This window comes from Marmota flaviventris, chromosome 2 (genome assembly GCF_047511675.1).
Source record: "Marmota flaviventris isolate mMarFla1 chromosome 2, mMarFla1.hap1, whole genome shotgun sequence".
NCBI lineage: Eukaryota > Metazoa > Chordata > Mammalia > Rodentia > Sciuridae > Marmota > Marmota flaviventris.
Genome location: NC_092499.1, coordinates 84,741,602 through 84,768,797, shown reverse-complemented (window position 1 = coordinate 84,768,797; position 27,196 = coordinate 84,741,602). Strand labels below are relative to the sequence as shown.

At 33.7% G+C, this 27,196-nt stretch overlaps 1 protein-coding gene across 1 annotated transcript in view; it reads left to right on the top strand.

Annotated features, from left to right (window-relative positions):
* Positions 1-12,139, top strand: part of Dph6 (diphthamine biosynthesis 6) — a 171,637-nt gene extending 159,498 nt beyond the window's left edge. The window contains exons 7-9 of the mRNA XM_027925913.2: positions 2,222-2,316; positions 9,267-9,354; positions 10,704-12,139. Of these exons, the coding sequence (XP_027781714.1) occupies positions 2,222-2,316; positions 9,267-9,354; positions 10,704-10,757 (237 nt within the window). The 3' untranslated portion in view covers positions 10,758-12,139. The remainder of the gene's footprint in view (positions 1-2,221; positions 2,317-9,266; positions 9,355-10,703) is intronic.
* The last annotated feature ends 15,057 nt before the right edge of the window (positions 12,140-27,196 follow it).

Genomic DNA, 27,196 nt, shown 5'->3' with positions numbered 1-27,196 from the left:
AAATATATTTGGTGAACTTCAAGTGCCGTTGTCTTGCTTATTCTTGGATCTTTAACATCTAGCAAGGCCTAGCTAATAATCATTGTTCAATAAGTATTTTTTGAAGAATTAATTAAATAGAAATATTTTATATAAACTGAAAATATCACTGGGTACATCCAGATTTTAGTGAATACCATCTTGAATATATCAGCCTTTTATAGAGTAAATGCTGGTTTAACATAACAGCTTACATAATTTCTACTAAGGACACAATAGCTACCCAAACTTTAATTTAAAAATCCAGTTATTCTTTGATTGTGGATAACAAAAATAATGTAAAGAATCAATGAAGCATTTTCTAATAGAAGAAAACTAATAATGATAAAGTAGACTCATAAAGAGGCTAGCAATAAGTCATAAATGTGAGATTAGAAGGTTCACTCAGTTGAAAGTTTGCATGAGAGATTGGCCATGAACAGAAGGGGTAGATACTAGCTAACAAAACAGAGAAACACCCCTATAATTCTTATCCATTATTATTTATTTTTATTGCAAAGCAGATATAGATTTAATTCAATTTACTATGATAAAGTAATCTGTTCCTCTTATTTGGAATCATAGAACCAACTCACAATTTGGCCTTGCTAAGTCACTGCTTTATGACCCAGCATGATAAAAATGTATCTACTTTGCTCTTGGGAGCTCTTATAGAAAACATCATTCAGTTTTCTCCTCTTCAGTTTTCCTTTTTTTTTTTTTTCCTTTCTAATACCTCATATAACTAACTACTCATCCTTAATGAGAAAAGTAGAATTCTCTTAGACCCATGCTTTAAATCCCTAAAGCCTATGCCTATATAGTCAATAGTTGAACTTTAATAAGTTCAGAATAGTATCACAGCTTCAAAAATAACCAGATAAATAAATATGTAACTATGAATAAATAAATATTTAACTATGGGTATAAAGCTGAAGACTTAGGCAACAGTTCCAGCACTGGCAGTAATACATCAAAACAAATCACTCTTCTTTTGGCTATAAGAACATTAGGCAAGGAGAAGCTATAAGCAGGGAAAACTGTGACATTCAGAATAAAGGAGAGGGAATCATAATAATAAAGACTTCCCACAGGAGCTGAAAGATTCAAGACAATGACAGCTGGTGAGAATGTTCCCCAGCATTGATACCAACCATGAACCAACCAAATAGGAGATTTTTTAAAAAATTCTGGGTATCATGTTCAGTAACATGGATTATGTTTAAATGAAAATTATAAATTGTATTGATTTTTTGCTTCTTTGCTTATCTTTTAATTTCAAGTTGGAGACAACTTTACAAGCTATCTCAATCTCTTTTGGACTTAGACCTTTTTAAGATTTCCTACAGCTTTAGATCTTCACTGTTTTTTCATAGCCTTGGAACTTTCCAAATACACTATTATATAGCCTCAAGTATAATAACCATGATGCATGTGACTTTTTTTTTCTTCTTTTGGTACCAGGGATAGAACTCCTATTGAAGTCCTATAATTATAAAACATGTATTGCTTTACTTCACAACCAGAATATCTGTTTATCATCGTACTTTTTTTTTAAAGCATTCTTTTTTTTAACCACTAAGCCATATCCCCAGCCCTATTTTGTATTTTATTTAGAGACAGGGTCTCGAAGAGTTGCTTAGCACCTCACCATTGCTGAGGCTGGCTTTGAACTCACCATCCTCCTGTCTCAACCTCCAATGTCCCTGGGATTTAACTTCTTTTTTGTTCACAGGCCTAAGGAAAGGTCTTAGGTTTTTTTCTCTGTGTTCCTGAGAAGTTCTCCAAAAACAGCAGATTTTCCCCTCATACTTAAAGTTCAACAGACAAAGAAAACATAGTTTGGCTGTATAGATTATTTACTACTTAGTAGCTTGGCCTCATTTTGAATCTAAAGTTAGTTTCACGCCTAAAATTTATACTATCTTTAAGTTTTGACACTACAAAGAAAAATACTGGTCCCTTACTATTTTATAAAGATTTCGAGACTATTAAAAATTCTATGCTTTTTGATAAAATGTTTGAAGTGATTTTAAATGTATTTTAAGCAGAAAGTTTATTATTTTCTTGTAGCTTACAGTCTGTTTTGCAATCAAAATTTCCTGCATGATTTTTTAGTACAAAATAATACAAGTTCAGTGAGCATTTTTGCTGTCTAATTTTAAGTTTTCTATTACTTCCCCCCCCCCCTTCCTATTTTCAGCTTTCTAAGAAATATGGAGTCCACGTATGTGGAGAAGGTGGAGAATATGAAACATTCACTTTGGATTGCCCTCTATTTAAGAAGAAAATAATTGTGTAAGATATCATTTTAGAAGTTTTTTGCCCTTTCCTTAAATTTAAGTGATAGAAGAAGCAACTTAACATTAAGCTTGAGGCAACTTTTGTTGGGAGAAATAGAACATGTCCTCTAAGTTCACAAACACTCAATTTGTTTAATACCAGTGAAGTCGTCTGAATACTTAAATCAATACCTGACAAGACGAGGCCTTCATAGAAGCCTATAAACTTTTTAGACATTGCACTTTCGTTTACTTGCTGATTATGGCCTGCAGTAAAACTGGAACCTACACACTGACACTTTTATCCTTTCATGAAGTGTGAATTGCCTGTATTATTTATCTTTCATTACAGCAACATTTGATAAACTGCCACATCAGTAGCCTGTGGGTTCCATTAACTCCATCCTCTTTTTCCTTTTATTTTTGGCTTTAAAAAGTTAGAATAGCATACTAAATATTTCTCTTCAGTTACTTGTATTTATTTTTACATGTAAACTTTGTTTTTAAATAGGTTCAATTTATGGTAAGTAGTATGATTTATTTACCATAAATTGTTAAAATTAGTATACAGAAAAATAGGAGCTTTCTTCAATTTATTACATTATTATCCATGTTCTAATTTATGTCACTCTTGTCATATGCTAAGAAAGCATTTTATCTCCTTTTCCTGAGTTCTTATGCTTCTTAGAAAAGACTATCTGAATTATGCTTGACTGAATGGACAGTTTTTGGTATTTTCAACAATAAGATTTGAATTCTTTGTACATATTAATAAGAGAGGAAGTAAATTAAGAAAATTAAGACAGCTTGAGGTAGATTTTCTAAAAAAAAATATTTATTTAATAGAATATAGCAAAATGTTTTTATCACAAAAATTCATGTACAAAATTCATGTATACTTTCATGTTTTTCCTGTTTTCTTTCCTATTAATAATCAACATAATAATGACTTATTTAGCAAATATTTATCAGGTGTCTATTATGTCCAGATCATCCTACTGACTGTGGTGATCGTACAATGATTCACAAATGAAACATGCATGAGATATTACTTCCATGAAATAGCACTGTTTGATTATTTAAGAAAGACATCCACATGCTAGGGTGAATTTATAGTATAATGGAAAACTTGATATACATTTAGTTACTAATATGAGACTAGCAAAATTCTCCAAGGGGAGAACACTAAGAGGAAGAAATCCAAAGAATAAGACTTTGTCCATTTACCTGAAAAACTGAAGTCCTATAATTATAAAACATGTATTGCTTTACTTCACAACCAGAATATCTGTTTATCATAGTACTTTTTTTTAAGCATTCTTTTTTTTAACCTTTATTTTATTTGCTTATTTTTATGTGGTGCTGAGGATCAAACCCAGTACCTCACATGTGCAAGCACTTTACCACTGAGCCACAACCCCAGCACCTTATCATAATACTTAAACCTAGAAAATGGATGTTTTTCAACCTCTCCATTTTGTGGATATCTGCATCCCTTAAACCTGATGGAGACAAAGTCTTGAGGGGAACTTGTCATGCTATTCAAGAAAAGGTATCAGAGAAAGTATATTAGAACTGTCTAATGCCAAATAGAACTATTCATTGCAGCCAAATAATCATTTATTGAGGGAAATTTTTTAAGTGAAACTGCAAACTGTTTCCCTGCTCTGCAAGAGTTCTTTCTGTAGAAAGAGAGGTGGACAGACAAATCAACAATATGTAAGAGGTGCCACCATACAGATGTGCCTTGAGACACAAAGGAAGTCTTACCTTTTTGTTCTTATTCATTTGTCAGTTTATCACCAAATTCTGATGTTTAAGCATATTATTTCCTCTTTTTTCTTTATAGGTTATCTCTCTCTTCAGCTTCATTTCTTTCTTACTTGATTCCTTTCTTTTAAATCACCTTCCTATTTCTGCCCACTTTGATAGAGCTTTCCCTTTCTGAAGGTTTGTGCTGCCAACCACCTCCAGTGCTTGTTCTATATGTGAACTCTCAGAACATACAGTAGGCACTGATAAGTATTAAGTGTTGTTAAATTGTATTTTATTATTATTTCTGTTTACATGCTTTGTTTCACATATTTTTATGTATTATTCTCTTTTATATTTAGAGGTTATATATTGAGGATTATCCTGGTTCAATGGAAAAAGGATTTTTCTTACTATGTGCAAAATCTTTCCTCCCCTTTAAGATATAATTATCCTTATCATGCCTGCTTAATATGCATCAAATGTAAGTTAACATGCATTATCCATTCTAAAATTATATATAAATGAAAGATATTTTACTTAGACACAGTTTTCCATATGATACAATTAAAAGATAACTTTCTAACAACATTGGACCATTAATAATGATGGCTCTTGTAATTCAAAATTCATTAGGGGAAAATTTAATAATTTTTGTTTGATGTAATAAATTCTGGTCTGCCCTAGTTACCATACAACTAATTATTTATAAGGATTCATATTTCAAATGTCTGATTCAAATAATTTTTTTTTATTTTAAAAAAGAAAAAGACCACATCTTCCATATGCAAAATTGTTTGATTATTATAGGAATATTCTACTTTATATATTTTATATTAAATAAACTTTCACATGCCAAATTATTTGATTATAATTAGGAATATTTTAAACACAGATTGAATCCTTGTTGTATAGTGAAATAATTTAGAGATTGAAATGATTCCAGAACTTTAACATTTTTTAAATCTTCTAGGAAAGACAGTTTCATAAACCTTCATAATTATAAAAGGTTCCACGTTTTTATAATTCACTTTTCATATTAATTAATATATAAAGTCACTAACCTCTAAAATACAAATTTTAGATCAGAAAATAAGTTTTTTTTTTCCTTAGAAGCTCTGATGAAAAGAATTACAGCCTAGCTTTTAAAAGAAGAGGACAATTCCTGGGAAATTATAGGTTCTCAAATCTTAAAAAATTACTACTTTATACATATATATCAGAACTTAAATCCTAAAGTATATTAAAGAAAGTAATCACTTTATTTTCTCTGTTGATGAATAATCCTTTTTAATGTCAGTATTGATATTTTGAATGTCAGTATTTTCCTTTGGATAGTCAGTATTACTATACCACTGCTACAAAGTTGTTACATATGGGGTAAAGGAAAACAAGAATGAATGAAGGAAGGAAGCACTAAATCACATGGTTAAAAAACTATCCATTCGGTCTGGGGTTGTGGCTCAGTAGTAGAGCGCTTACCTAGCATGTGTGAGGCCCTGGGTTCAATTCTCAGCACCACATATAAATAAATAAAATAAAAATCTATTGATAACTAAACAAATATTAAAAGAAAAAAAATTTAAACTATCCATTCATTTTCCACTTTCTCAAACTACTCATATTTGCTACCTACTCAAGATATATTCAGTACAGAGCACCATACTGAGGCATTTCCCCATGAGGAGGAAGCAAAGACTTTTAACTTAGTTGCCTTCTCATATTGATTTTGTATTACCTGGGAATTTATTTAAATGTATTAACTCTTTTTCTTATATTTAAATTTTTAGATCCATTAACCTTTATTTTTGTTATGCTAGGAATACTATATGGCATTATTGATATCTATGTGTGCATGAATCTTTACATGTACATCAAATGTAATATGCATATTAAATATTGTTAAATTGCCATTATTTTGTTTACATGCTTTGTTTCACATACTTTTTAAAGTATTACTCATGAAAGAGACAGTGTTATATATGTATGAAAAAGTATGTATTCATGTGAAGGTAATTAAAATTAGTGTGGATTTCTGATCATTTCAGTAGTTAATATGAAAATGTAAAGGTGTTTGACGAAGTTTAACTATACAGTTATTAATGTCTAATTAATCCCAGCCATTGTACTCTACTGAGCCGGGGTAGATTGGGATGGCACATGAATAGGCAAAGATGAACAAAACTAATACCTCTCACACAATTACAGTAGATGTGTTATAACAGGGCTATAAATACAATACTAAAGAACATGAAGAAGAAAACTAGTACTGACTGTGGGTATAAGGACTGGCTTCACAGAAATCACATCTAGATGTCTGTGAGGGTAGGTGTGAGTCTACAGGACTATCTGTGTATACTTTAGTGAATACAGAGACCATATGTTTGAATTGGAATGGTATACAGTGTCTTGGCCCCAACCTATCACAGTTGTTTCATTAGAGGAGAGGAAAGAACAAAGACCATTTCTGAGTCTCAAAAGAATACAAGGAATTTTCTTTTGAAGTAAGAAGTTCTTTTTAGGTGAGTGTTTCTTTTGAGGTTCTCTCACACATCAGGAGACTGGCCTCAGGAAAGAGGTTCAACCCAGACTTAGCTGCCATTTTAAAGTTGTAAGTAGGCATGAGCTCAATATAGAAAATAAAAAAAAGTGTGGGGGGGATGTGGATAAGCACTTGGAATGGAAATGCCTCACTTATAGAAAAAGTAGTAACGCACTGATTACTTGTGTTAAGAAGGAATGGGGAAGACAGCAGCCAATTAGAAAGCGTATTTGCTGTGGCACAATTGATCTTAATTTTCTGGGTTAGTTTAAAGATGAACTGACAGATCCTGCTTTTAGGACTCAGAGCAATGTACAATGAAAACAAAGACCAGGCATCCTTGAAAAAAAATAGTGGCTTCAGTTCATAGAAAAAGAAGAGCAATAGTGACATATTCTGTCTAAAACTAAAAACTGTTCATATCAGATGTATTCTCTCCCAGTTGAGTCTTGCTTTATATAAATGAATGAAATGATGTTAGTCAATTAGAGATTATTGATTTAATAGAATCCACCAAAATCACATTTTCTTTCATTTAATGCTGAGAATGTTATATATTCTCTCTTTATAATTACCTTGATTCCAAATGCAATAATTGCATCAATTAAGTAAGCTATTTGCTGTCTTCCTTTGTTTTTTAATTGGTGATAACTGACATGAGAAGGGAGGGCTTGCACCTTCCTACTGAGATAGATCCTTTCAGTAGATAGTATTGCTTCAGATTAATTATAGTTTTGGTACACTCCATTATCAGGGATATCAAAACCAAGCTGCCTAAATTAGGCATAATTAAAGCTCAGGATCAGTTTCCAAGACCAGGTTCAGAAACAGATTAAAGTTTAATCTGTTAAGTGACATTGTAACAGGAATTGATGGTTGAATCTGATTGCTCAGCCAAGATACAATTAGAGTAGACAACTCTGAGAAATAAAGAAATAACAAATTAGGAATAACAAACCAAGTGGGGATTAATCCAGAGAGGCAGGTGGTAACAAGCAAGAGGGCTTCCTCTGTACTTTATCTTTCTGTTCCTCCTCATGATACCTGGAAGCATCATTTAGTTGATGTAACCTATGAAGGTAAGTCATATCTTTTCATCAGGATCTTGACTCATGAATGATTCTATTTCTGTTGTGTTATACTTTGCTTTTCTTTTAATGTCCAACAAGTTCTGCCTTCTAATTGGTGGATTATAAGTATACATAGTAATAGAATTTATTATGCCGTATTTGTATATGTACATATTACGTAAAAACTGATTACTCACATTCCCCAGTACTTTCCCTTTCCCACCCAACTCCCTTCCCCTGATCTGTTTGCTCCACTTTAGTGATCATTCTATTGTTGTTATTATTAATATCTTAATTGGTGCATTATAGTTATATATAAAAGAAGTCCTTTTTAATGTTGCTTTTCCTAATCATTAACAAAATGCATATTTGATATAAAGGTTCATGAATGTAACTCACTTTTTTTTTAAATCATCAAACATACTTTTGTTTTTGCTTGTTTGTTTTGGGTACTGGGAATTAAACCCAGGGATCCTTTACCACTAAGCTACATCCCCAGTCTTTTTAATTTTTGATTTTGAGACAGGGTCATGCTAAGGTGCTGAGACTGGCCTCCAGCTTGCAATTCTCCTGCCAAGGATCCCTCCCAAATCACTGGTATTACAGGTGTAATCCACCATGCCTGGCATCAAACATAGTTTTAAAATCTATCTTGAATCTTTCATATAGAATGTAAACATATTTTGTTCATGGAAATTTAGTATTTTGCAGTCACATATTCTGATGTTTCTTCTATTGCCTCTAAATAACTTTATATCACAAAAGTTGATTCAAAAATGATTTTGCCTTAGTGACAAAAGGTCAAAGTAAGTATTTATTCTGCTATACTACAGTGTTCAAAATGCTAACAATATTAATCCAAACAATGTAACTACTTCCTAAGGCATTAAAGAGTTATGAGAAATTTCTATTTAAATTTTCAGTTAAAATGCAAAGTATTATCACTCCCAATAAACAATAATAAAAAATAATTAGCTATTAGAACTTCACACATAATTTGTTATTCATATGTGTTTTATAGGGTATCTTTGATAAAGTTGGGTTAATTTACATGTATCTATATGGTTCCAACAAGCAGTTCATACCATTTTACCTGAATGTGGTAATTACTGTGTCAGGCGATCAATTTTAATAGCAATGATGTTGCAGTGTGAAGAGTTCAGCTGAAGCTTAAACCATCCTGGGTAATGCTTTTGTGAAAGATAATTGAGATTTTGTGTGAAACACTGAATGAATTACCTTTTGAAAATCAAAAGAATAATGAAGATAAAGCACTAATGTTTAATCCCTACCAAGCAAATTTGTGAAAATGAAATTGAACAGGAGTTTAAGTCTTAAAATTGTTCCAAGAGCTTTGAGTGAACCTACATGTTGAACTATGTGCTCTTATGAAGATGAAAAACTTCATTATTTTTTTCAAAAGTTTACTATTCTTGATCCTTTTACCCAATTATTGAATCATTAAAAATACATGTTAATCACTGCATGTTGTACATCAATGGAAATTAGTACACAGTGAGGATTTTTTGTCTCTTCTGTCAGTAACAGGAGTAACTTGCCATAATTTGTATAGTAAATAAATGCATTATAATTATATTTCAGGGATTCTTCAGAAGTGGTTGTACATTCAGCTGATGCATTTGCACCTGTGGCTTATCTACGCTTTTTAGAATTGCACTTAGAAGACAAGGCAAGTAAATCTAAGATTTACAGTGACTTTATTTGAAAAGTGAGATACACACATTGACTCTGTATATATAGCTCTGTGACATTAGATGAGAGGAGAAAGAAAATTGATTTTGTCATTAGTGATTTTTTTCAGCTCCTCAGTCAATAACTAAGAATATTAAAACTGCTTATAATCTTAAGATCGCTATGATACAAAGACATTACATTTCAGAAAAGTTTGCAGGTCAGTGAAATGGGAGTAATACATTAAACAATGAGAAGATAAAGGACAATATAAAACCAAGTATTAAATCATGTAGCAAGATAAGAATTAGGTTATTGTGCATAAGTATCACAGGGAAGATTTGATGATGAATTGGTTTTCTTCATACAAATAAGAAGAGAGGAGAAATACAGCTTTTCTGAAAATATTCAGGGGAAGAGAAGTACAAGGGAAAGATGGAAAATGAGGCAAAAGTGCAGTAGAGCTCTTTTTTAAATATAACAAAATGTCAATTTAATGATGTTGAGTGGGGGCTGAGGTTATAGCTCAGTAGTAGAGCTATTGCCTTACACATGTGAGGTACTAGGTTTGATCCTCAGCACCACATAAAAAATAAATTTAAAAAAATATGTTGAGTGGAATCATAAAAATCTGGATTAGATCCTTTGATTGTAAGGTCTGATCCTTGAAATATTGCTTTATATATTTCTGTCTTCGTAGAAATACTAGCTGAAATTGTGTAAGGAAATGAGACTAATGACAGGAAAAAAAAAAAAAAAAAGATTAGAAAAAGTATTCTGTGTGTCTGTGTTTTTTCCCCAAATCTTGAGACACACTCCTACTTACATGTTTAGGATAGGGAATCTGAAGGATCAAGAGAATTAACAAGGATTCTGCAAAAATTAGGAATAACTCTTTGAATGAGAGTTTCCATAATAGAAAATAGTTACTGATACCAGGTCTCCAGAAAGATGATGATGAACAGGATTGAAAAATAGGTCAGTCAATTGGGCTGGAATTGCCTTTTATCAAAAAACTGATTGAAGTAATACTATCCAAACATTTCTCAGACTTACTAAAAGGAACCCCTTACTTTTAGGTCCTTCTGCTTTTGCTGCATGTACACACACACAAATTCAAAACCATTAAATTCTTGTTTAGATACTACTACCATTATATGTTCAGCTCACCTAAACAGCTCACTATTCACTTTGCTGTTTGGTATTGTATTTGTCTTTACAGTCCATTTCCCTATTGCACATTACAATGTTAGATCTTTAAGGTGAGATATCTACTGACATTGAATAAAAATGATGCATTTACCTTCATTTTCTTCTTATTATTATCTCTCTCTCTCTCTTTTCCAGGTATCTCCAGAGCCTGACAACTATAAAACATCTACGTATATACATAATTTTTGAAAAAGCATTTTCAAAAACATCATTGACTAAGCAGTCATTTTTGTACAGAAAAGTTAACATAGCATTTTGTCAATTACTATGGCCAGTTTTTCCCATTACTTTATTTTTTTATTTTTTAAATGCTTTTTTTAAGAAGAAATTAATAGAATCATTGATTAATTGAAAAAATATCAACAGCTTATTCATTAACATTACCAAATTCTCTATATTGACTTTTTCTTTGGTTAACACAACCTTTCCGTGACTTCTGTGTGACATATGTCTCTTTTGTTCCCCTTTAATTTTACCTGTAACACCTATGTGTGTAATTATTTCTTTCATTGCACTACTTTCCTCTTTATTCTTCCCATCCTTGCAATCTATGTCATGATACAGAAGCATATGAAAAGACAATCACTTTATTTAGCCAGTTGAGTTTATTTTACTGCATATCACCAAAATGATCTCTAATTTTTGTTTTGAATGTACTTATGTTTCAAAAGTATCAACGTTGCTGGACAAATAGGAATAATACCATTACTTTTATTGGTTATTTTATAATCATGTTTATTTACACCCTCTTTAAAAAAAATAGAATGTGGGGCATCTTTCAGTTCACAGCAAAATTGAGATGTACGGAGTTCCCATATATACTCCCTGCTTCCACAGAAGCATGGCCTACTCCACCATTAACTTTCTGTGCCAGAGTCATACATTTTTTACAACTGCTGAACCTATTTTGATTAAATATTATCATAAAAAGCCCATAGTTTACATTAAGGCTCTCTGTTAATTTTTACATTCTATATGTTTTGATAATGTCAAATGACATGTATCCACTATTACAATATCATACAGAATAGTTTTGCCACCTTAAGATCTATGTTCCACCTATTCATTTCTTCATTGGTCTTCTTTAATCTCTGGCAACCACTCATTTTATTGTCTCCATACCTTTGTTTTTTCCAGGATGTCATATAAAATCATACAGTATGTATCCTTTCCCGATTAGCTTCTTTCTCTTATTAATTTGCATTTAGGTTCCCTCATTTTTTTAAAGTCTTGTTAGCTTATTTCTTATAATTACCTAATAATATTCCATTGTCTGAACATAACAAAGTTTATTATATCCTTTCACCTCCTGAAGGACAACTTAGTTGCTTCCACCTTTTGGCAATTATGAATATAACTACTATAAACATCCATGTGCATGTTTTTGTGTAAACGTAAGTTTTCAATTCATTTGTGTAAATACCAATGAGTATGATTATTGTATTTATAAAAGTATAATGAAAGGATGTTTAGCTTTGTAAGAAACTGACAAACTGTCTTCCATTATAGCTGTACTATTTTGCATTCCCACCAGTAATAAATGAGTTTCTTTTCTTCCATTCTTACCAGCATTAGATGTTGTTTTGGCTATTATATTAGGTTTGTAGCATTATCTCATTGTTGTTTAAGTTTGAAGTTCTCTAATGATTTAAGACATTGAGCATCTTTTCATATGCTTATCTGCCATCTGTATATCTTCTCTGGTGAAATTTTTCTTTAGATCTTTTGCCCATTTTTTTTTTCTTTTTTGCCCATTTTTTTTTTCTTTTTTAGAATTTAACCTGTATTTTATTTACTTTTTGGTGGTGTTTATTTGTTTTTATGTGGTGCTGACCATGGTCCCAGCGCCTCACCCATCCTAGGTAAGCACTTTACCACTGAGCCATAAACCAGCCCCTCTTTTGCCCATTTTAATTGGATTATTAATATTAATATTGAGTATTAAGAGTTCTTTGTATATTTTGGATAGCAGGGTTTTTTTGGATATTTCATTTGCACATATTTTCTCCCATTCTGTAGTTTGACATCTGCTTCTCATAGTAATTAATGTTTTTCACAGACCAGAAGTTTTTTAATTTTAATAAAGCCGAGCTTATCAACTCTTTCCTATTTTTATTGTACCTTTAATGTTATATCCAAAAAATTCCACCCAAACCCAAGTCTATCTAGATTTTATTCTATGTTATCTTTTGAGAGTTTGATAGCTTTGTGTTTTACATTTGTGTCTTTAATACATTTTGAATTGATTTTATAAAGGATATAAGATCAGTGTATAGATTTATTTTTTAAAAGTAGATATCCATTTGTTCTAGCACCATTTTTCTTCTTTGTATTGCCTTGTTATTTTAGTTATTTGTGTGAACTATTTCTGGACTCTGTACTTTGTTCCATTGACCCATATATTCCTCTGCCAATACTACACTTTTTGGATTACTAAAACATAGTGAGTCTGGTCAGATAGTATCAGTTATTACTTCAGACTTACTTAGTTCTTCTTCAATATTATATCAACTATACTGTGTCCTTTTTTTTTTTAATTTAACATTTATTTATTTATTTATTTGGTGCTGAGGATCGAACCCAGAGCCTTACCTGTGCTAGGTGAGTGCTCTACCACTGAGCCACAACCCCAGCTCTGTCTTTTGTTTCTTATCCACAAAATACCTTGTTGGAATTTTTATGGGAATTGTGTTGAATCTATAGATAAGGTTGGGAAGAACTGACATTTTGGTAATATTGAGTCTCCTCACATACTTAGTTCTCAGAACTTTGATTTTGTTAATCTTATATAGTTATATATTAAAATTTTATTGAGTTCATCAGAGTTCTGTTTAGATATCTTTTATATCCATTATTATAATTGGACATGTTAAATATGGCCTTAGGACTATTTGTCATTATATATAAAATTTGAACTTATTTCCCACTCCACATGTATTTTTCTCATTTTGTTATTTATCACAACTGATTCACCCCTAGTGGTTCAGGCACAGAATTTTGTCATCGTTCTGTAAACTATATCTCTGTCACCATGAACATTCAATTGATTATCTCATCCTTTATATTGTAGTTCTAATATATCTCTTACCTCATTACATCCCCATGGCCATCTCTTCAATTAAAGTTGTACCTTGCCCAAACTCTTCTAGTTTGAGTCCATTCTTTGCTTCCATACGTTTCATAGTCAGTTCTACCACCATATTGATTTTCCTTTCTAGTGTTCATTTCCTTGCACAAAATTCCACAATAGTGTTACATTCCTTTCTAAAGTTATAAGACGATTGGCCATGAATCAAAGGCCATTTGGCATATGTCTATAGCAACTTTTTCACTCTTTGTCTTAGGCCTCTCTTATATGTATCCTTTGTTCTAATAATACTGAAACATTTAGATACTCCCTTCTGCTTTTCTTCTCCCTTACATTTGCTTATTTTGTCTTATCTGCTTTCTTTTCTTCTTCCCTTTAACTGATTACATCTTATCCATGACACAACCTTGAACTCAAATACTGTGTCATGCATTTATTCAACAAGATAAACTACCCTAACACTTTGTTTCTTCCCGTTTTTTGTGACAAATAACTTTATTTAGCTTTATGTTATCAAGGACTTAAGTAATTTTACTAGGTTGCAAATTTCTTGAGGACTGATCTTTTTCATTGTCTCACCCTCTGGTTCAGCTATTAGCTTTTAAGTGTTAGGTAAAAGTTCAATATGAGGGGCTAGGTATGTGACTCAGTTGGTAGAGTGCTTGCCTAGCATATGCACGATGTACTGAGTTCAATCCCTAAAATTGGGAAAAAACAAGTTCAATAAGAAGTTTGCAATTGAACTAATTATTTATACTTTGTTTTTTCCTTCATACAGACTCGTAGAGATACGTTTTCCATTTTATGTTGAATATCATTTTATGAATAACTTTATTTTTTATTATAGAAAACTGCTCTAAGCAAACTAGAATATAAAATACAACATTTAGAGAGATTGTTTTGTGTATATTTTAAGTTATCATTCAGATTTTCACTTTGTATGTGATGACTACTATTAAACTTTTAAATAATTTATTTAAATTTTACCTTTAAGTTAAAATCTTGAATTATTTATGTGTGTATTAAAATATCAACTAAACATGGATCCCAAGCAAAATAGTTGAATAATGCAAAGCTCTGAGTTAAAAATGGGGAAATATATTAAAATTTCTTTGGGACCCTGATTTTATTGCTTATGGCAAGCTCGATATTAAGATGTATCATATATCACTGCAATGATGGGCATGAGAAAATGAAAAATACAAAGCTTTACATAAATCAACCAAAAGATCATATTAAAATGTATAGCCTTCAAAAAGAGAAAAATCAAGACTTTTATTTGTAACTATTCAGATACTTTTCCTTATATAGTTGTTTTGGATTTTCAGATAGATTTATGGAAAATAGTATTTCAAATTAATTGTTGGCAAAGCCAAGGTATTTATAAAGAAGCAAGGTCAGGGCTGGGACTGTAGCTCAGTGGCAGAGTGCTAACCTAGCATGTGTGAGGCACCAGGTTCGATCCTTGGCACCGCATTAAAAAAAAAAAAAAAAAAACTAAACAAATAAAGGCATGATGTCCATCTACATCTATTTAATCTTTTTTTAAAGTGAGGTTCACAGAAATTTAGCTTTGCTAATGTTCTACTATGACTTAGTACTTAATTTTACTTTTTTGGAAATAATCACTTGGTTACAAATTTTATCCTATAATCACTTAGTACTTTTTTGTTGAAATAATTACATAGGAAATTATGCTTTGTATAATTATAAAAGCCCACAAACCTAGAATTTGAAAGACATCACTATTTTGTGTCCTTTTTTTTTTTTTGCCCTTTTCATTTTATTTTGCATTATTTTCAAAATTACAGTATTTCAGATATATCATCAAATACTTGAAAAAACACTGTAACATTAAACCATCTTCATGCTTTTGTTTTTCTCTTCATCAAACCTGCGACTTTGAGTAATTACTCAGTTCTACATGGAATTAATTAAGTATGGACAAATTACAGAATAATTCTAGTTTTGATATTAAGTACAAATTACTAACAGTATTCATTATTCCTAGTACTGTAATACAGCAACAGATATCACTAGGTTAGCTAATCTGAGCTAAAGTTATGGCCATACTATATTGTTGATTCAAAAATTAAGAATAATGTTTAAGTTATGGTTTTGTCTTTCTCCTGTATCTGCCTGTTTTTATGGTATAAACTTGGAGCTTATAAAAAAGTTTGTGTATGAATGAGAACTGTAAGAGCTACATATAAAACTGCTATATTGATATTGGATTTGGTTATGGGGGACAAAAAAGGAGAAAAACACAGAGAAGCTTAATGCTTTATATTTCTGTAATTTATGTTTTCTTACAATGAGCATTCACTTTAACTCAAAAAGAAATTGATTAAGGAAATTTACCTTCTCCCAACATTTACCATCAGCCTAAAGAGAAGAAAGCTTATTTGGAAAGGTTAAAACAAGGTATTTAAACCTAAATGATACAACTTGGGACTTGGATGTGCCTTGCACCATAAATACTTCTGGGATGGAGTTGCTATAGGTGATCACTGAAGCTATTAATAAACATTAGAGTCACCCAAATTTAGAGCTACTTGATTAATTTCTAACCCTAGTAAATAAACCTCAGTAGTAGTAGTGACATGTCATTGTGTTGGTGTTTTAGTCAGCTTTTTCATCACTGTGGCCAAAAGACCTAACAAGAATGATTAAAGGGAGAAAAGTTTATTTGGCTCACAATTTCAGGGGTTTTAGTCCATAGACAGCTGACCCCATTGTTCCGGACCAAAGGTGAAGCAGAACAGATGGCAAAAAGGCTTGGTAGAAATACTCATCCCAGGACATGACCACCAGGAAGCAGAGCTCCACTCATCAGAGATAAAATATATAAACCAAAGACATGCCTTTAATGACCTACTTCCTTCAGCCACACCCTATGTGCCTAGAGTTATCATCCAATTAATACATATCAGTGGATTAAGCCGATTAAATTATACCTCTTGAAACCCGCGGAGGGGCAGAGCCGCCCCCCGCTCCTGCAAGGTAGGCGGACCTGCGACCCACTGGCTGCACAAGCCCAGCGGCCTGCGGAGGGGCAGAGCCGCCCCCCACGCCTGCAAGGTAGGCGGAACTGCGAACACCGACAGAACAGGCCCAGCGGCCCACGGAGGGGCAGAGCCGCCAACCGCGCCTACAAGGTAGGCGGACCTGCGACCCACCGACAGAACAGGCCAAGCGGCTCGCAGAGGGGCAGAGCCGCCACCCGCGCCTGCAGGGTAGGCGGACCTGCTACCGACCGGCAGAACATGCCCAGTGTCCTGCCAGCGTGGTAGGCACATTGCCCCAATTGGAGGAGGGGCAGAGCCGCTGCCCGCACCTGCGAGGAAGACTTTGCAACTATACAAGAGCAATATAAATATATAGGGGGAAAATTCAATAACACAACAGTTTCACCAAGCAGAAAGAAATGCGAACAGTATGAAAAGACAAGGAAAGAAAGGACCACAAGAAATGCGGGTCAACTCAACGTTAGAAGAGGTAATATCTGCAGCAGATGGAATGTCAGATAAAGAATTCAGGATATACATGCTTCAGATGACATAACAATCATAAATATATATGCCCCAAACAATGGTGCAGCTATGTTCATCAAACAAACTCTTCTCAAGTTCAAGAGTCTAATAGACCACCATACAATAATCATGGGAGACTTCAACACACCTCTCTCACCACTGGACAGATCTTCCAAACAAAAGTTGAATAAGGAAACTATAGAACTCAATGACACAATTAATAACCTAGACTTAATTGACATATATAGAATATACCACCCAACATCTATTGGAATTTATTGGCATCTTCTCTGTGTCTGCATATAGAGCAATTGTTTTTATATAAAGAATGTTTTGCACAGACGGTTGTCCTCTTGGGATATACCTTTTGTTTTCAAAAGAGTTTCAGGAAGCAGCAGTCGTACAGCCAGCCAGCAGTCATCCGGGTATACATTAGTATATCCCCAGTGTTGCTTTCTAATACAGAAGCTTAACTTAATGCAGTGGATTATCTTACATCTGAAGAAGTGATCTAAGGTTGGCACTTTTCAGTCCTAAGGCTGTGTTTCTACACGAAGCATTCTGAAAATTGTGGTGTGATGCTGCTCTTGGTGCTCTCCTGTTACTCTTTCTGCCCAAATTTTCAAAATTATGGATTAGAAAGTCACTTGTTAAACATTAGTAGGTGTTCTTGGGGGAAGAAATGTATTTGCTTAGGGGAGCAGGCTGCCAGGGTAGGAAGGAGCATGATTTGCATTGCAGTCATTGTGCACACTCAAGGTTGTGCTGGAATTGGTAGCTGCACATAACCCCGTGATGAGTACTTCAGTAACAAACAGTTGAGGGCCCACCGTATGTCCTAGGCCAGAATAGGCACTAAAAAGAAAGTGCTAAATAAAAGTTACACTTTTTTCTCAGCAGCACATGGATCCTTCTCAAAAATAGATCATATATTATGTCACAGGGCAACTCTTAGACAATATAAAGGAGTAGAGATAATACCATGCATCTTATCTGATCATAAGGGAATGAAACTGAAAATCAATGATAAAAGAAGGAAGGAAAAATCATGCATCACTTGGAGAATTAACAATAGGTTACTGAATGATCAATGGGTTATAGAAGACATCAAGGAGGAAATTAAAAAATTCTTAGAGATACATGAAAACACAGACACAACATATCGGAATCTATGGGACACATTGAAAGCAGTTCTAAGAGGAAAATTCATTGCTTGGAGTTCATTCCTTAAAAAAAGAAAAAACCAACAAATAAATGATCTCATACTTCATCTCAAAATCCTAGAAAAAGAAGAGCAAAACAACAGCAAAAGAAGTAGAAGGCAAGAAATAATTAAAATCAGAGCTGAAATTAATGAAATAGAAACAATTGAAAAAATTGACAAAACTAAAAGTTGGTTCTTTGAAAAAATAAATAAAATAGACAGACCCTTAACCATGCTAGCGAAGAGAAGAAGAGAGAGAACTCAAATTACTAGCATACGGGATGAAAAAGGCAATATCACAACAGACACTTCAGAAATACAGAAGATAATCAAAAATTATTTTGAATCCTTATACTCCAATAAATTAGAAGATAGTGAAGGCATAGATAAATTTCTTAAGTCATATGATCTGCCCAGATTGAGTCAGGAGGATATAGACAACCTAAACAGACCAACATCAATTGAGGAAATAGAAGAAACCATCAAAAGACTACCAACTAAGTAAAGCCCAGGACCGGATGGGTATACAGCAGAGTTTTACAAAACCTTTAAAGAGGAACTAATACCAATACTTTTCAAGCTACTTCCGGAAATAGAAAAAGAGGGAGAACTTCCAAATTCATTCTACGAGGCCAACATCACCCTCATTCCTAAACCAGACAAAGACACTTCAAAGAAAGAAAACTACAGACCAATATCTCTAATGAACCTAGATGCAAAAATCCTCAATAAAATTCTGGCGAATCGGATACAAAAACATATCAAAAAAATTGTGCACCATGATCAAGTAGGATTCATCCCTGGGATGCAAGGCTGGTTCAATATACGGAAATCAATAAATGTTATTCAGCACATCAATAGACTTAAAAATAAGAACCATATGATCATCTCGATAGATGCAGAAAAAGCATTCGACAAAGTACAGCATCCCTTTATGTTCAAAACTCTAGAAAAACTAGGGATAACAGGAACATACCTCAATATCGTAAAAGCAATCTATGCTAAGCCTCAGGCTAGCATCATTCTGAATGGAGAAAAATTGAAGGCATTCCCTCTAAAATCTGGAACAAGACAGGGATGCCCTCTCTCACCACTTCTGTTCAACATAGTTCTCGAAACACTGGCCAGAGCAATTAGACAGACGAAAGAAATTAAAGGCATAAAAATAGGAAAAGAAGAAATTAAATTATCACTATTTGCAGTTGACATGATTCTATACCTAGCAGACCCAAAAGGGTCTACAAAGAAACTATTAGAGCTAATAAATGAATTCAGCAAAGTGGCAGGATATAAATCAACAAGCATAAATCAAAGGCATTCCTGTATATCAGCGACAAATCCTCTGAAATGGAAATGAGGACAACCACTCCATTCACAATATCCTCAAAAAAAATAAAATACTTGGGAATCAACCTAACAAAAGAGTTGAAAGACTTATACAATGAAAACTATAGAACCCTAAAGAGAGAAATAGAAGAAGATCTTAGAAGATGGAAAAATATACCCTGTTCATGGATAGGCAGAACTAACATCATCAAAATGGCGATATTACCAAAAGTTCTCTATAGGTTTAATGCAATGCCAATCAAAATCCCAACAGCATTTCTTGTAGAAAGAGATAAAGCAATTATGAAATTCATATGGAAAAATAAAAGACCCAGAGTAGCAAAAACAACTCTAAGCAGGAAGTGTGAATCAGGTGGTATAGCGATACCAGACCTTAAACTATACTACAGAGCAATAGTAACAAAAACAGCATGGTACTCGTACCAAAACAGGCGGGTGGATCAATGGTACAGAATAGAGGACACAGAAACCAATCCACAAAACTACAACTATCTTATATTTGATAAAGGGGCTAAAAGCATGAAATGGAGGAAGGATAGCATCTTCAACAAATGGTGCTGGGAAAACTGGAAATCCATATGCAACAAAATGAAACTGAATCCCTTTCTCTCACCATGCACAAAAGTTAACTCAAAATGGATCAAGGACCTTGATATCAAATCAGAGACATGGCATCTGATACAAGGAAAAGTTGGTTACGATCTACATACTGTGGGGTCAGGCTCCAAATTCCTCAATAGGACACCCATAGCACAAGAGTTAATAACTAGAATCAACAAATGGCACTTACTCAAACTAAAAAGTTTTTTCTCAGCAAAAGAAACAATAAGAGAGGTAAATAGGGAGCCTACATCCTGGGAACAAATCTTTACTCCTCACACTTCAGATAGAGCCCTAATATCCAGAATATACAAAGAACTCAAAAAAATTAAACAATAAGAAAACAAATAACCCAATCAACAAATGGGCCAAGGACCTGAACAGACACTTCTCAGAGGAGGACATACAGTCAATCAACAAGTACATGAAAAAATGCTCACCATCTCTAGCAGTCAGATAAATGAAAATCAAAACCACCCTAAGATATCATCTCCAGTAAGATTGGCAGCCATTATGAAGTCAAACAACAACAAGTGCTGGCGAGGATGTGAGGAAAAGTGTACACTTGTACATTGCTGGTGGGACTGCAAATTGGTGCAGCCAATTTGGAAAGCAATATGGAGATTTCTTGGAAAACTGGGAATGGAACCACCATTTGAACCAGCTTTCCCCTTCTCGGTCTATTCCCCAAAGACCTAAAAAGAGCATGCTACAGGGACACTGCTACATCGATGTTCATAGCAGCACAATTCACAATAGCAAGACTGTGGAACCAACCTAGATGCCCTTCAATAGATGAATGGATAAAAAAATGTGGCATTTATACACAATGGAGTATTACTCTGCATTAAAAAATGACAAAATCATAGAATTTGCAGGGAAATGGATGGCATTAAAACAGATTATGCTAAGTGAAGCTAACCAATCCCTAAAAAACAAATGCCAAATGTTTTCTTTGATATAAGGAGAGTAACTAAGAACAGAGTTGGGAGGAAGAGCATGAGAAGAAGATTAACATTAAACAGGGGTGAGAGGTGGGAGGGAAAAGGAAAGAGAAGGGAAATTGCATGGAAATGGAAGGAGACCCTCATGGTTATACAAAATTACATACAAGAGGAAGTGAGGGGAAAGGGGAAAAAAAAACAAGGGGGAGAAATGAATTACAGTAGATGGGATAGAGAGAGAAGATGGGAGGGGAGGGGATGGGGGATAGTAGAGGATAGGAAAGGCAGCAGAATACAACAGACACTAGTATAGCAATATGTAAAACAGTGGATGTGTAACCGATGTGATTCTGCAATCTGTATACGGGGTAAAAATGGTAGTTCATAACCCACTTGAATCAAAGTGTGAAATATGATATGTCAAGAATTATGTAATGTTTTGAACAACCAACAATAAAAATTAAAGAAAAAAAATTGGGGGAAAATTAATAAAAACTCGAAGTGCAAAAAAATAATTATATCTCTTATAACCTAGTCATTTCACCTCTGGACATTCTTGCATTGTGTCATACATGAGCTTTTGGGGAGCACAACATATCCAAACTATAAGTTAGGGAGTCAGGATTCAAAGTGGGAAATGAAAGATTGTTTTTATACCCTAAATCTATAGACATCTGGCTAATATGAAGAGAAAAATAACAAATAAGCAACCAACTATTTTCCTTTTCTGCTTTAAGACTTTTTTACTTTATTGAAATGCTGTTCCGTGTAAATTTTGTTGTTATTTTAATAAATAAAGTTTTTGATTTGTCTTTTCTGAAAGCTTCAGTTTGGTGATTACTTAAAAACGAAAGTGGCATACTATTTATTTATTCAGTACATATTTATTGAGTGCTTATAGAATGCCTATCCTTGTTTCAGCATTTGGGGATATAGTAGTGAACTGAACCATCTAAAATTATTGCCTTCTTAGAACATGTGTCCTATGGAGTAAAATAGAAAAACAAGTAAATCACATAGATAAAGTACAGGGAATGGAGTAAAAATTGCCTCACTCACTGCCCACAGATGTGATGTGATGATTAAATGATATATTTAAACCCAGATTGGGAGTAAAAACACCAGTCATTTTGGTCACATTGGCAGATGTTGATTATGAGCTTTGTGTACCTGAAGTGGGGTGGGGAAGAGGTAAGTCTTACCAGGAGTCTGTCGTTAAAGCCAAAGAGTGAATCAGTGAACTTGGAAAGAGTTCAAAAGAAAATATTCAGAATAAATTATGGAGAAAAACAAAAGACACACACAAACTGGGCATGGTGATGCATGCCTATAATCACAGTGACTCAGGAAGCTGAGGCAGGAGGATTGCAAGTTCAAAGCCAGCTCATCAACTTAGCGAAACCCTAAACAACTTGGTGAGATGTTGTCTCTAAATAAAATATAAAAAAGGGTTGGGGATATGGTCTACTGGTAAAGCACCCCTGGGTTTAATTCCTAGTACCAAATAATAATAATAATAATAATAATAATAATAATAATAATAATAGAATAGAAGATTAGATACAGTGAGAAGATCTAAAATACATGTAATTAGATTATCAGAAACAACAGAAAGGAAATAGGGAAGGTGCCATATTTAAAAACATAATAGCTGAAAATTTTCCAAAGCTGTTAAAACATACCAAGGTATCAATTCAATAAGTCTTATGAATTTCAAATAAAATAAAAAGATCCACATTTAGGCACATGATGGTAAAACTGGAAATAAAAAGGCAAAGAAAAAAATTGCAAACAGTCCAAGTAGGTTAAAGAAGCAACAATTAGAATTAAACATGACTTTTTAACAACAAAATTGAAGTCAAAAGACAATGCAATCATGTCTTTTATAATGTTACATGAAAACAAATACAATCCAGAAAAAAAAAAATACCCTTCAAAAATAAGTGCAATAGTACACGCCTGTAAGCCCAGCAACTCAGGAGGTTGAGGCGGGAGGATCACAAGTTCAAAGCAGCCTCAGCATTTTGCAAGGCTTTAAACAACTTAGACCCTGCCTCAAATTAAAAAATTAAATTAAATTAAATTAAAAAGTCTGGGGTGTGGCTCAGTTGTTAAGCACCCCTGGAGTCAATCCCCAGTACCAAAAATACTAATAATAATAATAAGAAGAAGAATGAGAAAAATTCCAAGCGAGTAATAATGCATTTGACAAAACTCAATGGTGAATGTGTAATGTTCTATTTTACTCTGTATTTTTCCCCCTTAAGAAATAAATACCTGGGCTGGGGATGTGGCTCAAGCAGTAGCACGCTCACCTGGCATGTGCGGGGCGCTGGGTTCGATCCTTAGCACCACATAAAAATAAAGATGTTGTGTCCACTGAAAACTAAAAAATAAATATTTAAAAAATTCTCTCTCTCTCTCTCTCTTTCTCTCTCTCTCTCTCTCTCTCTCTCTCTCTTTTTAAAAAAAGAAATAAACACCTGGTATGACTCTACTTTGTGTACAACCAGAGACATGAAAAATTGTGCTCTATATGTGTACTATGAATTGAAATGCATTCTGCTGTCATGTATAACAAATTGGAATAAATAAATATATTTAAAATTTAAAAAAATAAACAAATATTTAACCTAATTATCAACATGCCTGATAATGTGTTTAGGAATAAAGTCTGCAATTTATTAGGAAATGCTTAAAAATATAAGATAGTTAATAGTGAATGGATGACTAGATAGATTTACAATAAAATAATGCAGTGTTAATTGTAGATTTTAGATGGTGGATATATAGGTGATAATTGTAAAATCTTTTAAATTGTATGTATGGAACTTTTCTTCATAAAAATTTGAGAAAAATTAAAGGGAAATTAAGAAATTTTCAAACAAAACATAGGAATATGTTTTCTTTTTGGAGACACTTTAGACTTCATAACAACATAGTCAAATGCATTACTCTTGTATTTGTGGTGCTGCTGGTACAAACAGACCTACTGCTCTGAAAGTATTGCACATACAATTATGTACAGTATATAATACTTTTTTATATTAATTTTTATTTATATATAACAGCAGAATGCATTACAATTCTTGACCACATATAGAGTATAATTTTTCATATCTGGTTGTATTCAAAGTATATTCACACCAATTCGTGTCTTCACACATGCACTCTTGATAATGATGTCCATCACATTGCACCATCATTTCTAACCCCATGCCCCCTCCCTTCCCCTCCCACCCCTCTGCCCTATCTGGAGTTCGTCTATTCCTCCTATGCTTCCCTTCCCTACCCCACAATGAATCAGCTTCCTTATATCAGAGAAAACAATCAGCATTTGGTTTGGGGGATTGGCTAACTTCATAAATGTGTTTAGCTTATGTATTTACCATACCATAATCTTTATTGTTATTCTAGAGTGTATTCTTAATACTTATTTTAAAAATATTTATTGTGAAATAGTATGTCAGTTTACACCAGCAGTAGCCTCATTCATCTCGTGTTTATTTTTTCTCTTAATTGAATCCAGAGGACTAGTCCAGTATTCACCCATAATATCTACATTTGTGTAAGTATAGTTCTGCTTGACTCAATAATAGGCAGTAATTTTGAGAAATGCACCATTAGATGATGTCTTCATTGTGCAAACATCAGTATACTTGCACAGATCTTTACATAGGCTTTATATGGTATAGCCTATTGCTATTGTGACTTTTTACTGGCAACATTAGGTGGGGATTTTGTACATTTATAGATCACAATGAACAAAACAACATGAGATCAAATCAAGCAAAAGAAAATGATACAGTCAAGAAATGTAGTAAACAAGATGATAAGGCTTCTGCTAGTATAACACTGCATACTACTTAGAGCAAACTATTTTTTAAGTGAGTAGAAGGACTAGACCTTAACAATTAAAAGTATGATATAGTAACTCCAGAAACCAGTAATATAATTCTAACCATTGTCAATGTTACATACTGTACGTAATTGTATGTGCTATACTTTCATACGGAGAACACAATAGATTTGCCTATACTAGCAAAAACACATGAGTAATATGTTGGCCTACACAATTATGAAGACTATGAAGTCCCTAGGCAGCATGAACTTTTTAGATTTACTATTACTATAATCTTGAGACCACCATCATATCTACAGTCTGTCACTGACCACAGTGTCATGTGACACATGCCTGAATACTATTATGTTTACAATGATGAAATTGCCTAATAATGCATTTCTTAGAGCACATTCTTGTTGTTAAGTGACTATAAATTTATATAAGGCACAAAAAAGAAAGAAGAGAGAAAAATTAGATAAAAAAAAATTAGAGACACACCTATTTTCCCCCAAATCTGAGGAAAGTAGACATGCAGAAGCAAGAGTAAATAACTAAATAATATGAATTCAAAGAGGCCTACTCTCTGATACACTATAATTAAACCATCAGAAGTCAAAGATAATGTCATAGGCAAGATGACAGAATAGGTTCTGAACTCACTTCTCTTCCTAGTAATGAAAATTTGGCAATCATACAAGGACAAAAAGTGTTTTACTGGAAGCTTTGTGATCCAAATAACAGGTTGCAAAGCCCTGATGATGCTCAAGACTAAGGAGGGTCTCCTTGAGAAGGTTAGCCTGCACCCCATTGGATGGATCCATTGATAATAGTCTCAGCTAAACACTGAGTGCAGTCCTCTTTGCTTGAGGTCTCACCTCTATTCTGACTTGTCTCAGTCCTATCACCAGGAGCATTTACCAAGGGACCTGGAAGTCACCACAGTAATGTATATACTCAGTGGCAGGTCCACCAAATTAAGTACTGGATGTGGATCCTGAAGTGGTCTTATGACTCAGCCCCAATTCTGCTTTGTTATATAGTCTGGAGGTATTCCTACTCAGAAGGAACCTAGAAGGAGACACACCTATTTGTATTTTTAGTGGCAGGCCTGTGGACCTCAGACCTAATTAAACAGTAAAGTTGTTCATAATTAGGCATTAGCCACAAAATATGTGGGTCCAGGGATAGTCCTACCCAACCAGAGATGCTCTTAGAGACACACAACACACATTTGTACTCCCAGTAGCAAACCATCCGTATTGTTGGCTTTATACCCTGAACTTTGCCTATGACTTATCTCTAACATCACTCTGCTATAGTCTTGGGGTAGTACTGCCTACCTGTGTACTCTGCAGAAGGCACTTGTATCTCTGCTCCAGTAACAAGCCTACTAACTTCATGTCTTTCTGGGGACACTAAAGCCAGCCCTATGACTCTGCTCTATTCCCTATATATTGTGTTCCATGAGCAGTTCTTCTTAAGCAGGCAGGTATCCAGCAGGAGTCACAATCATTCAGTCCTTGGTAACAAGCCTACTTACTATATGCAGACCAAGTAACCCCGTGACCTCTCTCAAATCCTGTTCAGCCATGGTTCCAGAGACAATCCCATCCACATAGGAACCTGGCAGGAATCGCATCCACTTGCTCCTCCAGTAGCAGGCTCCCTAACTGCAGAACTGAATACAGACCCAGCAGTATACATGTAACATTGCTCTAGCCCCCCACTCCATTGACCAGGATCCCCAAGCAGTAAGACAAGCAGATCTTTACCTGGCAGAATCTGCCTCTAAAGAAAGACTGCAAAAGATGTTTATTCTTTCAATTGTACAGAATACAATGAAAGGTCATATGAATGAAAATGAAAGTCAAATAACAACACCAAAGGCAACATATAAAGCTCCAATATACTACACTAAAATAATGGAGTTGCATGGACTACTTGACAGAGAATTGAAAATATTCATTGAAAGAAGCTCAATGAGCTAGTTATAAGAGAACCAAGATAGACAACTAAACAAAAGCTGGAAAACAACACATGAATTAAATAAGAAGTTTAATAAAGATAT